This window comes from Camelus ferus, chromosome 3, assembly GCF_009834535.1.
Source record: "Camelus ferus isolate YT-003-E chromosome 3, BCGSAC_Cfer_1.0, whole genome shotgun sequence".
NCBI classification, from domain to species: Eukaryota; Metazoa; Chordata; class Mammalia; order Artiodactyla; family Camelidae; genus Camelus; species Camelus ferus.
In genome coordinates, this window is record NC_045698.1 from 52,735,343 (window position 1) to 52,750,883 (window position 15,541).

Below are 15,541 nucleotides of genomic sequence, written 5' to 3' on the forward strand. Positions count from 1 at the left end.
TGCTGTGAAAACTTGCTGTGAGCTGCTGTGAGATGGCCACGTGCCACGGACAGTGACGTTCTGTTTCATACTGTTACACATAACGTGGGATTTTAACGCACAGAGTCGATTCCAAACAAAGGCTCTGCTAAAGGAGACCAAGATTAATCACTATATAGAAAAATATGAACAAAAGTGGTTTAAAAGTTAGAGTTTATTTGACAATTCACAAGTGATCTGCAAATTTTATGGATTATTTGGAGCCAAATTTGAAAACCAGTAGCTCCTCTTTTCTTCCTGGAATGTCTAACATGCTCTAATTTGTTGCCCAAGTAGTGCAAGTCGTGTCTACTCAAGGAATTCAAGCTAATTTTAACTTAAACTAGAAATAAAAATCAAACATACCATACAGCATTCTAAAACCAAATACAAAGAGCACTGTGGTGTTGTCAGCCGTTGCCGAGATCATTTCTACCAGAGATAATTTGTATACAGTTATCTATTTTTGAACCAATATGAAAAAAAGGAGTAAGGATCTTATTTAAGATAACAGAATATTAACTCTAGACTTTCTATGGCAATGCAAACACAAACATCATCTGGTCCTAGTGGCGAATTCAGTATCAAAATAACACATTCTGAGAGATACATGTAATACACTTATGCCTCTAGAACTTGACTTTGAGGAGAGGCAGGTGAACCACAGAAAGATAGTAAGCCAAGTTCTACCGGGAAAGCATCAGCTAAGTTTTGTCTGTGGCCCTCCACCTCTGCAACCTTTTAGAAATGACAGCTACATGGAAAACCAATACATTAACAGAAAGAATGGTACGTAACACTTAATTTAATAATGAGTCAAGAAAAGCGAAGTTACTTTCATTAACAACATTTGAGGCTGGGTTTACGGAAGACAGATGTTATCTTAGGTAGACCCGATTTCTGTATTTCATTTCAGCTGCACAGTATTGAGCAAGTCCTGATTCACACTAAGAAACAGTAGCAGTTCTTTAACAGCTCACCTTGAAATACCAAGGGGCTCCTCAATTTACCAGAGATGGCTTTATTCTGGCATCTGCACAAAAACAGTTAACCTGGTATTGATGTTTGCTGGATTTCAATGTTTTAAAATGTTATAAACTGCATATCTGAGTTTGTTACGGTCTGCATATCTAATTTTTATGTTAAAATATATTTATGAATCAAATATTAATGAAGGGTCTTAACAGAACACAGTTGGAACATCACTGCCTCAAGATATGGGTTGATTTGTTATTTATTCTCATGTGCAATCTGGCTTTCTGAAACTCTACTCTAGGCTTCTATGGTCCCCATTCTTTGGGGTCTACTCATCATTCTTGGTCATTCCTTTGTCTCTTTCATAAGCTCTTGTCCTGCACCTGGCACAAAGTGACATTTTCATCTTGCATCCTCCCGATTTTCCATGCCCTCAATTACTATTACGTATGCCGACAATCCCAAAATATTTATCTCCAGCTCGTATTTTTCTCCTAAGTTTCAACCAGACTCACATTTCCACTTGGATATTCCATAGGTATCTTAAACTCAAAACAGAACTAACCTATCATTCATCTTGTTTTGTCCTGCCTCCACCAAAACCAAGCCCTTTCTCATCTTGAATTCCCTATCTTAGTAAATGGGATCGTTCACCTGGCTGTCCAACTGAAGAGATCTAGGAGTCACCCTACATTCTTCTCTTTGTCATCTATTGATTCTAGCAAGAAGCCCTATTGATTCTATGTCCCAAATAGTCCATCTTCTCTGTCCCAGTACGACTACCATAATACAGCCTCTCAACAGGGATTATTGTGATCTGCATGACTACCTAGACTTTTGAAACATTTATTTTAAAATATCACTTCTTTACAAAAAAATCCTTCCATTTCTCTACATTACCTTCAGAATAAAACCCAAACCTTTCATATGACTTACAAAGTCCTTCCTGATCTACTTTTTGCCACTTCGCCACCACCATCTTTTGCCATACACCCTTCCCTGATATCTATGTTTCAGGGTACTAATCCATTCTAACCTTCTAAGTGTCCCAAAGCTTTCATACCTTTGAGCCTTTGCACATGACACTCTCTCTGCAATTCTCTTTCACCTCTTCTTCAACTAGCTAGCCTACTCCTCCATCAAAACTCAGCTGGGTATCATCTCTTCTGAGAGAGATTTCTTGACTCTTCTTACCCCTGGGCTCGCTTGTGCTAGTGTTCCCCCTGTCACAGCACTTACACACTGTAGACTACCTGTCTGTGTCCTGCACCAAAGTATGAGCTGCTCTCTTGAGTATTCCAAAATGGGGCCTGGGACATAAGTGGATAACAACAAATGTTTTAGGCAAGAGAGTAAAAGGCATGACTTAGGAGGCCAATGATCACTTAAAGGTCTGTAAACAAAATACTAACCCCAAGATGGTGATTTCCCAATGAGGTAGCATCTTGCTCTGAGTCTTTTAAATTAATCCAATTCAAACCCAATCCTTCCTCAAAAAGTTAAACATAGAATTACCATATGATACAGCAATTCTGCTGCTAGATACATACCCAAAGAAATGAAAGCAGGACTCAAACAAATACTTGTATATGAACGTTAATTGTAGAATTATTCACAATAGCCAAAAGGTGGAACTGATCCAAGTGTTTATCAATAGATAAATGGATAAACTTAATGTGGTATATCCATATAATGGAATATTATTCAGCACTGAAAGGGAAGTAAATTCTGATACATGCCACAATATGGATAAACCTCGAAAACATTATGCTAAGTGAAATAAGCCATACACAAAAAGACAAATATTACATGATTCCATTTATATGAGGGGTATCACCCATCTAAAGAACCTAGGGCCATGAGTTACTTCTGTGGCTGATCTAATAGCGTGATCAACCTGGAGAGGCCTTGACTTCCGTGGAACCAGAATTGACCACAAAGTCACCCAGCACTGACTACAAAACCCACATCCTGCTGAACTACTATTTAGTGTTAGGGGATGAGTTTTACAGGTTAACAACATATTTCACTAGGGAACTCATGAGATGAATTGTCTTCCCAAGGCCCTTATAAATTGTTTGCTATTTAAACTTTATAGACTGAAATTCTGCATATGAAACATACTTTGCTTGGGTTATCTGAAGCCTGTAAGTTTTTTTTTTTTTTTTTAAACCAAGGACTAAAACATACTGCATAACTATGACAACTGCAAACAAATATGATTTGCAACTGAATGATAACAAACAATTTAAACACCAAAGGAGGCCAAAGGAAGAAGTTCAAGAGGAGCAAATGTAAAATATATAGTTAAGAAGTGTCCTAACAGAGATATTCCAGAGAGGCAAGGCAGGCAAGCTCAAGGGGAAAACTGTACCAGCAACATGAGCAGATCTCTACCTTTTGACAGTAGATTGGAGGACCAGACTGACTGCTGTGGGAACACAGCTGATGCAGACATTTGAGCTTTTTTCCCTCATCCTCCCTCCAAAGGAACACCCTTGGCAGGGACCCTACGCATAGAAATGAAATGTCAGTTAGCACAGTGCCTGTCACACAGCAGATATTCAACAAACAGCCCTTTCTGTTCTGTTTCATACTGGAGTTGTTGAGGAAGCTTTTACTTCAAGTACATCTGCTTTCTAGCCCTGTTTTCTGAAACAGTCATTCTACCTAAGGTATAACAATCAAGTAAGTCATACGCTCAAGTCATATGGATATGACTTACTATATATATGCATATATGGTAACACAGTTACAGAGCACAGATAACAAGATAAAAAGATGAGTCTAGTTAGAAAAAAATATCCACAAAAGAAATTTTTCTGCATTACAGAAATGGGCTTAATTTTGCATCTATTAGGCACCCATTACCACCTTAATTTGGTGTTATTAGGAGAAAGCAGAGTAATATTTCTGTCCCTGGGTAGACAAGATGTGAAAATAACTGACAAAAGTACGTCAGAATCCCACAGAATGGTGAGTTCTGAATGCTAGGTGTTTTATATTAGGTTATAAATCCTGATAGGACAAATACGACAGGATCTTCTGAAAGCCTGAAATTCATTAGGGCAATTCCAACCTGTTTAGTTAAAAGCAGCAGCAAGATAGGAAGTAGCACTTTACGAGTCTGGCTATCCTGATGTATCTTAGATAAAAACTGAAGTCATTTTGCTCCTACTTTTTTTGCTGGCTCTGTTTTCACACACACACACACAAAACCCTCTCCTCACCACGTACACTCCTGGCATCCTCTGGAATGTGTCCTTTAATCTGAGAGATACAGGGAGTACTTAAAGAGATCAGAGAATTGACTAGACATCCACTGGGAGCTTGTGCCCTGTCCCCTATTCTAGTCTAGATGCGATTTCTCTCCCTGGGTCATCTGTTTTTGGTAAAAATAACTCAATTCTTTTTCATCTGGTAAACTAAGCAGAAATCACCAGGCAGTGTAGTGCTGATTGAGTTTGAGTTTTTTCTTGGATAAAACTGTTAGCTATTTTTAGGTATATTTTACCAGGTAATACATGAACAAAAAGAGAAAAAAATTCATTTCTTTAATTCATTAACTATGCTTATTTGTGTGACATCTATATATTAGTTTCCCATAGAAACTGCCATAAAAACTTAAGGTCCAATTTAATAAGAATATTAGTAAAAAATACACTTTTACAATTTAGAGTAAGGTGAATGACACATCTGTTTCCATTCTAAAATGATTGTTTTCTAGCAATTCTAAAAATATTTTCTCACATGAAAATTACCTTCTCAACAAATAATTTTTATGGCATAGTATCCTACTTGAGAAATTTTTTAAAATGTGTCATTCTCAACTACTTCTTACCTGAAAGTTTTCCTCTTTAAGATTTATATAAATTAGGGGGGAGGGTATAGCTCAGTGGTAGAGCACATGCTTAGCATGCACAAGGTCCTGGGTTCAATCCCCAGTACCTCCATTAAAAAAAAAAATAAACCTAATTACCACCCCCCCCAAAAAACTCAAAAAATTGAAAAAAAAGATTTATATAAATTAATTTACTTTGTGAATGAAAAAGGAACAGAGCTAAATATCCAGAAGAAAAAAATTCAATAAAGATTATTTCATGATTTCAAGCATCATGTTAAAATCACTTGCTATCAAATAAACAAAAAGATTTCTTTAAAACAAAACAGAACAAAACACTGCCACCAAACCAGTTTCCCTCTGGCCTGCCTCTCCCTCCAGAGCTGACAGAAACTCAGGCCTGCAAGGAGACAGCAGCCGAGCTGCACACTCCAGAGTTAAGTACAAACATGGGAGCCCACAGCACACGTGGGAAAGAATACATTTAATTTTAACAGGGCAAAGACAGGTGTTTTAAAAGGTGGTGGAGGATTCATTTTGAGTGTCTCTTTTGGTCCCATTCGAGAAAAAGGTGTAAGTTTTTCCTCTAACTGCTTCTCAACAGTTATATGACAGCAAAACATTAAATCTATGGTGGTGCTGGAGCTCTTCTATAGGGACAAGGAGGGCTGCAACTTCATCAACCTTTTTTTAATCTGCAGAAAGAAAGGGGGACAAAAAAGGGAGACAGAGAGAGAGAGAGGGAGAGAGAAAGAGAGAGAGGAGGAACAAAAACTAATTTTCCAGCCAGGGAAATACTTATAAAACCTTTTATGTCAAAGTTAGGATTTCACAACATAACACACTAATGCAAAATCCAGTAGCACCTGTAAGATTTAAGTAAATGCTGCCATCACTTAAATGCTTTTTAAAAAATATCTGTAAAAGACTGAAGGGGAAAAAGATAAAGTACATTCTCCAGAGAACAACAAGTGTATTTCAAAATAAAAACTGTATTTTTGCTTTTCTTTTTTTCAGTTGTTTTTTTTTTTGTACAAGAATTCATAGTTATCATATAATAACTTACACACAATGGGATCGATCTCTGCTCTCCTTTTCCGTGTCACTTCAAGTCCACGTGTTCAGGCTATAGCCCCCAACATTATTTTCTGATAAATATATTACCACAGTTTGATCTAAATATAGATACATTATATAATACTTGTCTCTGGGAAAAATCAGATTTTAATATGCAAACTTTTATTTATATAATACAGAAATGGAGAAAGCTACCATAGGCACACAACCTAATCATGATGTATAGATGATGGTTTCTAGATACTCTCCTACTGTAAATGAATGTTTAAAATAGTCTTACGGAGAAGGTTTTATTTATATGTGCACTTGTGTCCACCTTATCCCTACACTGTACACGTCGGATGACAAGCTGGGAACTTAAAGGTGCAGCCCTCAAGAAATTGTTGAATCACTAAAAAAAGAACAAATTAGGCTCTTTTGGACAAAGAAAAAACTCACAAAATTTCCAATTTCAAATTTCATATCAGTAGGAAAATATTAAAAATAATTTTCTGTATATACATATGAGTATATGTATATATTGAATTGCACACATGTCTCATGTATCAATACAATTAAAGCGGAGACATTTTGGTGAGCTATTTTCCCATTAAATGACAACTATGTCAAAATTTAAAAATATCTTTTTACATCATTAAAATAATTCACTTAGCATTTCAATAGCTTACACTTTTTTAAATGTTTAACTCTTCATAACTAAATTCCCTGATCCCTAGTGTTAAATCTTCTATTTAAATTAAAATCTGGTGCTCTGTTACTCAGAAACTGATGGATAAAAATCACATCTACTTCAAAATTCCATCAATCAAATACATTTTATTACCTGATTTACCAGAGAAATATCTCAACTCTGAGCTTGTGTGCCTAAATAACCCTCCCTATAATGAACAGGTGAGGAAAACACCCTAAAATAGATGGAGGGAACTTACACGATAAAATAGCACATATAATACATGATGACTGTGTCTGATATAAACTTTTCAGAGACACCTGGAAACTCACTTTTAGAAACTAACTTTAGAAACAAACCATTTATTTTTCACTCTAATATAAATTAATATGTATGTATTTACATACATACACATACATAAAGAAAACAAAATTGTCTAGTGTTGAGTAGCTGTTTGTGAGTGAAAAAATGGTTACAAATTGATCAATCAGCTTAATTTTGTACTTAACAATTCAGTCGTTTTGGGATACAAACAAAAAGTCAGTGCATTTGTAGACTCCAAAGAGTCAGATACTCAAGCATACACTTTATAAAAGAACCCTCCTCAATGTCACAGGCATTACACAGCAAGAACATATGGACTCTGATGCAATTCCTACTCCACAAGCAAACTAGACAGCACTTGACTTATTTTTAAAATAGCTTCTTAAAAGAAATATATAAAGAAATGCATGTTTGCTAAAAGTCTTTTAAAATTACATCCAAACAACATTAAAACCTGTTCACTGAGAAGTGCCCACTGAATTGAATTCCTGTTTGGAAATGCCTAGTTAACAGTTCAGAATATTGCCTTGTGAGGTTTGACTAGAGACGTGGTTGATGTGAAGACCCAGAGAGAGTACACGGCTCCAATCCTAATAGTCCTCTGCTCGGCTGCTTGATGGAAATGGATTCCCTTTAAAATAGCTGTACACCTTAAAATGATCTATATTAAACAGTTCCCCAATAACCATTATTATTTGTAAATTGAAATGCATCGATCACTCAGAAAAGATTTCTTGCAAAATATATAAATAAATGTAACTGCATATTCTGTAAATATACTTAGCATTGCTAGACCAGACCGTCGGTGACGGCTGCTGTATTTCAGTACTGTGTGTCAAATTTATTAGAAATTTAAAAAGAAAAATTTCAGAGGGACTCAGCTGCCTTCATTAGTTGGCTTTTAAAATATGTAATAAAATGGGAGACAGTATTTTCTCATAAATACATGGAATCAATATGGAAAGTAAACTATTCAGCAGACAAGATTAGAGAACACCAGAGTGTACCAGAGTGGTCACCAGAGTGATTTATCTTCCAGTATAAAAAAAGGGAAGAACTCTATACACCCAGTTATGTTTCAGTTAAAGATACAGCTCTCTCTCACTCCTGGCAAGAATTAATTGGTAACGGCACTGCTTCTCAGCAGTGCAAAAATATCCTGAGAAATTATTCAGATTACAACAAAAGACAGGGCTTTCATCACTAAGATTTTGCACAAAACACAGCTTGAGATATCAGAAATAAATTGATTTAAAAAGCAGATAACCTTCACTGTGTTGAACACAAAAAAGGGGATGTGACCCAGACATTGTTAATTCTCCCATTGGCTTATACCAGAAAAAAAGATTGCATTAAGTATCTATTGTAACTTTCTAGTTAACTATGGCCAATAATATACATGGAGGTAATTTGTAGTTCAAGTTTTTCATCTCTTTTTTTCCCCAACTAGCTATAAGCTGAAGTCTAAAATTTACACTGAAATATACAATTCCAATTTTCAAAAGACCCTCCTCCTGGAGGAGTGATATTCAAATTTTTTTGTGCAATCTTGATGCAGAGCCCCAACAGTCCTATGAAGAGAGACAGTGTATTTTTTAATCAATTGGCACTGAAATTTAACTTTCCTTAGCTGCGTTCTAGTAGCTTGGCCAAGTTATCTCGTAATTCTGTTAGTTCAAATATTTTCCCATCAAGAATTTCTAAGAGTGTCTTCAGGTTATTGCGAAAAGCTTCTTGTTCATTCTGACTTTTCTCCAGACGTTGCTCTAAGTCAGACAGTTGTCCCTCCAGGTCTTTGTTCCGAATTTCTACTTCCTTTAGAAACAAAAGTGTGATATATACATGTGCATCAGTTCGAGACTTAGAAATCAACATAACTTATTAGTAATATTGTTGTAGTTCATGCAGTTTGACAGTCAGGATGAGCTTCTGAATCACAAATTAACACAGTTTAAGGAGATTTTTAGATTTTACCACATGAGAAATTCATGTGGTTTTACTGACTGGCTTGTTCATAAATCCATTCTCTCCCCTGAACACGAATCTTCTGACTGCTTCCTTCACGCCCCGCGACACCCCAGCACTTCAGGTACCGAGACAGGACCAAAGACCCACTCTGCGGATTATCTACATCTCATTTCTACTTCTGCCTACTGCCTTTTCCTCATGCACAACCGTTAGCAATCTCAGGTGAAAGCAGGAAGAGAGAAAGAGAAATTAATTTTTTCTCCTTATGGGCAATTCTGAAGGAAGATTTAGAGAAGAAAATAACTCTTAAATGAGGTTTTAGGATCCTCTGAATATGTTCAATATTTTTCATTTTGCCTCAATATTAAATAAATGCATATGGTTGAGAATAAAACTCACCTGCTAAAATCTGTAGGGATATATAATAACTGTACATATAAGAGAATTATACAACTAACAGTTCCAACATACTGCAGAATAAAGAAAGAAAAAATGACAAAAGGGAAGTAAAAGTTCATGGGAATAAAAAATGGTTAGTTTTTTAAAAGAATAAATTCTAGCTTACTTAAATTTATTTAGAAGTTATTATTGCTCTAAAAGAAAGTTTCTAAGCATGATGAATATAATAAAGTGATTCTAAAAAATAAAATGACATAAGCTAGAGATTCAAATTCGGTTAAAAAAGAGAATTAAGAAAAAATAACAGAAAAACCTATTTTTACACTTTAAATAAACTTCAGAAAAGCGATGAATTGAAAGTTACATATCCTTTATGGAAAGCTCACTTTTATATCTGAGAAGAATTAAGTGACTGATAAAAATTACATTCATATATGTAAATAATATGGAACAATGAAGACATTTTTGTTAGTAACACAATTATGAATCAGCCTCAGAAAATACGATGTTTCAAATGTTAAATACAAATCTTTAAGAAAATTCCATGAAGTCTAAAGGATAGTGGATTAAAAAAAAATAGTGAAAGACAATTTGGTAAATGTTAAATGAAAAGAACCAAAGATGAAGCAGCACACTGCAACTAGGCAAAAATTTGTATGCAAATTGAGAACAATGGGAATTAATGTACACAGAAGAAACAGGAAACCGTTCTGGTTGTTGGGATTATGGGCACTTCTTTCCAAAATTTATTTGTCCTATAATATGTGCAAAATTAAACTTCTGAGAAAAATAATTGGAAAATTGACTTGAATACATAGAAGAAAGTAACTATTGATTTAGAATTCTCAACACGAATATTCACGTTCTGACAGACAGAACTGAGAGCAAGGCTCCAGCAAAAAGACAGCACAGATGAGTCACAAGAGCCTGGGAAAATATAAAATAGAAATAAAGCACCTATAATGATTTATAAATGAAGAATTTAGGGAATCCCAATCTAATCTTAAAGTATTTACTGCTAGATGTTAACCAGGTACGTTTCTAATCTTTTTCTTTTGAATAATCTACAAAGTGAAGATAAGTAAACTGAGAGCAGATTATGAAACCAATAAAATATTTATAAATTCAGAAGCCAAGTTCATGGAGGCTCTAAACTATGAGGGAGAAAACAGACCCTGGGATTAAATGTAAAAATTCCACTCGTGATTACACAGCATGCTTTCTTGCCTGTTTAAACAATAAGCTTAAGAGTAGAAAGTTTCCAACATAAAAATAGACCAAATGTCATTCACTAGCAAACACCCACTTCACCAGGCACCACCCAGTTTGCCCTCTAAAGCCTTCCCTAAGAATGAAAGGCTTCCTTGTTCTCCCTGACAATCAATGAAACATCCAAACATTTTCAATGGAAGCAAGCAAAACACCAAATCCCCTCAGCTATTAAAATTGCGCTGTTCTCCATAGAAGTCTTGTGCTCTAAGCCATTTCCCTGATTGGAGGAGTTTTACTAGGCAGATGACAAAAGGGATCCAGTACAGTGCTGTCGGCGCTGGTCTATTCTAAGGCAGAGGGTGTGATCCCAGAGCAAGAAGAGACAGACAGCCCAGGGCCAGTACGAAGCAGCCTGGTTGGTGGCACTTTGCAGTTTTCTACCTTCTGTCCACACTTTCCAACCCTCTCTTTGCCTTTTATTCTCCCCCACCCCCGACCCCTACAACTCATCTTTCTGTTTACTATCATTTTTGTGCAACTATTTCCCTTTCTCCTTCACTGATACGTGCGCATATGCCAGGTGCACCAAGAGGCCTGGTGCAGTCCTGATAAAGCAGTGAGGCCACAATTTGCTAACTCCCTTTTGAGGGCTTTAAAGGGCAAGCACTGAAAGTGTAACATCCTAGCAGGCAGCAGGTCGTGCTCTGTGTTTGTTAGATATGGAGCCTACAAAACTAGAGAGATGAAAAAAATTTAGACAATTTTTACCACCATATCAATGGGATGAGGTCAGGTTCATTTTCTATAAAATTAAATTCTGCACCATTGAATCTAAATAAAAGCTACAAAAAAACCTCTTTATTAACAGCCAATTTGCATCTTAAACTCTTCTTACATGTATTACCGTCCTATTAGATTATTAACCTTCATATGTAACAGGACATAAATAATCAAAACACATATTAATAATTCAACAGAAAAATGGGTATAAGACACACACCACACTGTGAATAAGAGTTAGTTAACAATTATTTACAGTGCCCTCTACAAACTAGGCACTGAGGATAAACTAGTAAATAAACAAAAAAATGGTCCCTGTTTTAATAGAGCATGCATTCTAGAAGGAACAGGCAACAAAGGAGTGAACAGAATGGACGGTTTGGGTTACCGAGGAAATGGTGACTGTATACACTGAAATCTTCCAATTACCTTCCCACACTATACAAACCAATAATAAGAGCAAATAAAACCACACAAATTCCATGACTTCAATGGAACTAGAAGAAAGAGACCAATACAAACTTCAAGTCACCTATAATAAGGAAATAGAAGCCCCGGTTTTCAGCAAAGATAATGTTCATGTTCTCACTCTAACCCCTCGCAGAGCGCAAGGCAGGGCTGTGGGGTCACACAGAAGAGGGAAGAGGAGACTGACTGAGCTCCAATAATCCAAAGAAAGAGGAAAGAGCACTGAAAGTGCCAAAATACTGGTCAGGGGAAGATAAAGGTCTTGGAAGACCAGAGCAACCTACAAGAAGAGACATGAGACACAAGGAGGCAACCCTGGAGAGGCAATACTTTTGAGAGAAGACAGTAAAAAGAAGAGAAAGGGACTTTTTGCAATAGTATGCAAAGGGATAAAAAAGCAACATGGGGAAGTTTAGAATCTTTTAAGACAAAAGAAAATTAAAATATCAAAGGACACAAACCTCTCCCCTACTATCTCCTCAAAAGCAATGTTTTTTAACCAAAAATTTGTAAACCACCCAAAACTGCCACTCTGTGTACCACATACCAAGGTACAAGCAATCTTCATCTTCATGAACTGTTAAAACATAAAAGTAGAAAATATGCTAAAAACACTTCAGTGGATAAAAATTAAAATACCTCAAAAACCCAACGATGAAGCACAAGAAAATTCTGACAGAACCCTCCACTCTAAATTAAATATTCTCAAACAAGCATTTAAAAAAAGAGCTTGAATCAGATATTCAAACACTAAATCAGATATGAGTCAAAACCCTGAAAAACAGGAAAAGTTGATTAAACCAATGATAGAAATAGAAGAAAAATGCAAAATCATAATAGAAATGAAGACTGAATTATATGATGTCCAAGGAAAAACAGATTTGAATAAAATTTATTTTAGTCAATTATTATTTGAAAAAAATCCAAAGGAATGAAAGAAATAAAGATAAAGTAGGGAAAATGGTCAGATAGAAAGTGATTGAAACAGAAGACAAGACAATCCAATTACATATCACTGGAGCTCCTGAGGGAGAGAAATACAACAGGACAGAAATAACATTTAAAACTTTTATACAAGAAAATTTCCTGAACAAGGAAAGACCTGAATCTACTAATTAAACAGCCTACCTAGGAAAACTGATCCTCAATAATCCATTCTGAGAAATACCCTAGTAAAATGATTAGACTTTAAAAAACAAAGGAAAAATTCCTCAGGGTAAACGAGCAGAATTAGTTCAAAACTTCCAAGGCCAGAAAATCAGACTGGAATCAGACTTCTCAAAAGCAATATTAAAAATAACGTAATAATGGAGTAACATTTTCAAGAAACTCAAAGAAAGAAAATTACGAACCGAGGATTTTACACCTAGCCAAGCTGTCATCCAAATACTAAGCCTGTTAAAAAACAGCTTAAACATGAAAGAACGGAGGACAGGTGTACCTATGAGCTCTTCTGGAACCACCTACCAGCAGACAGGCTTCATCCAACTAACAGACTACTGTGAAAACTTCAGAAAAAGGACTGATGGTGAGCATTTGCTATATTTAATGTATATCAAAGATTAGAATAAAGGTGGATGATGGTTAAAAAGTAATATAAAAGTGTCACTTATTCTGACAAAGTAATAATAATGCAACTGAAAACAGGGAGAAAAGGGAAGGGAAACAGAAAAGCAGATAAGCTGATTCATTATTATTGAATATGTAGTAGTTGAGAGTCAAAGGACATCATTAAAAACTAACAAACCAGACAAAGTTTATATGTGAACACAGTTGACGAGGGGCATTTAGAAAAGATGTAAGTTCAAAGGTGACCACTACAACAAATTTAAGACTATCTTAAATTTAAAAAGATAAACAATGAGAAAAGAATATCATATAGAGAAAGAAAAAGTCAAGTTAATATAATATATAAATAATTTATACATAAAATAATGACAAGTTGAGACCAAACATAAAAATCATATCAGCAAATATGAATGAATTACTTAGTATAAAAAAATTTCTCAGATTGGCTCAAATAACACACAAAGAACATTCTCAAAAACTTATCATGTATTAGGTCACATGCAAGAAAACCAGGTAAGTTACATAACATATAAATACATATAAAAATCACTTAATGTAACTTAAAAATACTCTGTGATCACAATGTAATAAGACTAGGAATTGATAGCTAAATCACAAAATAAAACGGTCTTTCCACTTGGAAATTCATTTAGAAAATCCAAAAATAATGACATGGGCAAAGGTATACTAGGCAGGGTTTGTGACAGTGGTAGAAAAAGTGGCAAAGAAAGACACCTTTAATGCTAAATGCCACAACTCACAATGAAGATATAACAATTATATTTATGTGCCAAGAACACAGCAGCCACTTTTATGAAGTAGAAATTACAGGAGATGAAAGGAGAGACAGATAAAAATACACTTATAAGAGATTTTAATATGTCACTCTTAGTATAGGATAGATCAAGAGGGAAAAAAAAGGTAAGGCTACAGAGGCTTAAATTACAAAATCAATAAACAGCATTCACAAAAACTGAGCATAAATTAAACTACACAAAAAAGCAGTAAATTATGTAAAGCAGAAATTATACAAACGCTTGTGATCACAATGCAGGAAAACTAGAAATAAATAACTTAATCAAAAACTAAAAGGCCCTTCCACCAGGAAATTAAAGCACATACTTCTAAACATTTTTTGTGTGAAAGGGAAATAAAACCAAAACTATAGAATTTTAAGAAATAATGATAATGAAAACACTGTCACAATTGATGGGACACAAAGCAATGATTAGAGGAAAATCTATAGCTTTAAACACATAAATAAAAATTTAAAAAAGAAAATAAAGGAATTAAATTTCCCTCTCAAAATGCTAGAAAAAGAATTCTAAAAGTAAACCAAAACAAAGCATAAGGCAAGAATAATAAAGATAAAAGTAAAAATTCACTGGGTAGAGAATAGAAAAATATTGACAATGATTAATAAGTCATAATCTTATTTTTTTAAAAACTTACACATATCATTACTTTACTTCATCAAGAAAGAAAAGGATAAAGAGCAACTACATAAAACAAGAGATTATAAGACTTTCCATTGAATATTTGAAAACCCAAATGGAGAGCTTAAATAGCCCAGTATCTGTAGAAGAAACGACAGTAATCAAGCGATTACTCCACAGAAAAGGACCAGGCCTGGATGGTTTCAAGGGGGATTTCTATTAAACCTTCCAAGACCAGATAGTTCCAATATGACATAAATTATTCCAGAGCATGAAAAATGAAAAAAATCTTCCAAATTATTTTATGAAGCTAGTTTGGCCTAGATATCTAAATCTTAAAAAATCCAGCCCCTACTTGAAAAAAAGAGGAAAATTACAAGACATTACAAATGAACGTCATGTAAAAACTGTAAGTAACAGGGAACAAAAATCTGACACCATATTAAGAAAATAATACACCACAGCTAAGTGGTATGGTTCATTATTAAAAAATCATTAATAAAATTAACCATATTAATTGATCTGGGAGAAAAATCATGATTATCTCCATAGATACTAAAGAAACTATTAACAAAATTCAACAGTCCTTGTTGGTAAAAACAAGAAAATAGGAATAAGCCCTCTCATAACATGATAAGATATATATATTTTAGTGGTAAAGCCAGCATTTCAATTAATGAAAAAATATTAGAGGCATTTCCACTAAGATCAGGAACAAGGTAAGTCTGTCATCTCCACTACTATTTAACACTGTACTGGTGTTTTTAATGGATGTATTTGACAAGAACAATCAATAGAAACATA

The 15,541-nt window shown here is 34.8% G+C and overlaps 1 protein-coding gene across 10 annotated transcripts in view; it reads right to left on the reverse strand.

Annotated features, from left to right (window-relative positions):
* Nucleotides 1–15,541, reverse strand: part of HOMER1 (homer scaffold protein 1) — a 187,174-nt gene that overhangs the window by 14,496 nt on the left and 157,137 nt on the right. Inside the window, exon 9 of one of the 10 annotated variants that reach the window (XM_006186728.2) lies at nucleotides 5,807–8,720. The exons of 7 other annotated variants lie outside the window; for them this stretch is intronic. In XM_006186728.2, coding sequence (XP_006186790.1) covers nucleotides 8,532–8,720 — 189 coding nt within the window. In that variant the 3' untranslated portion in view covers nucleotides 5,807–8,531. Of the gene's footprint in view, nucleotides 1–5,806; nucleotides 8,721–9,226; nucleotides 9,344–15,541 lie in introns of those variants that run through there. 2 more of the 10 variants (XR_004317941.1, XM_032475001.1) reach the window with 2 other exon arrangements.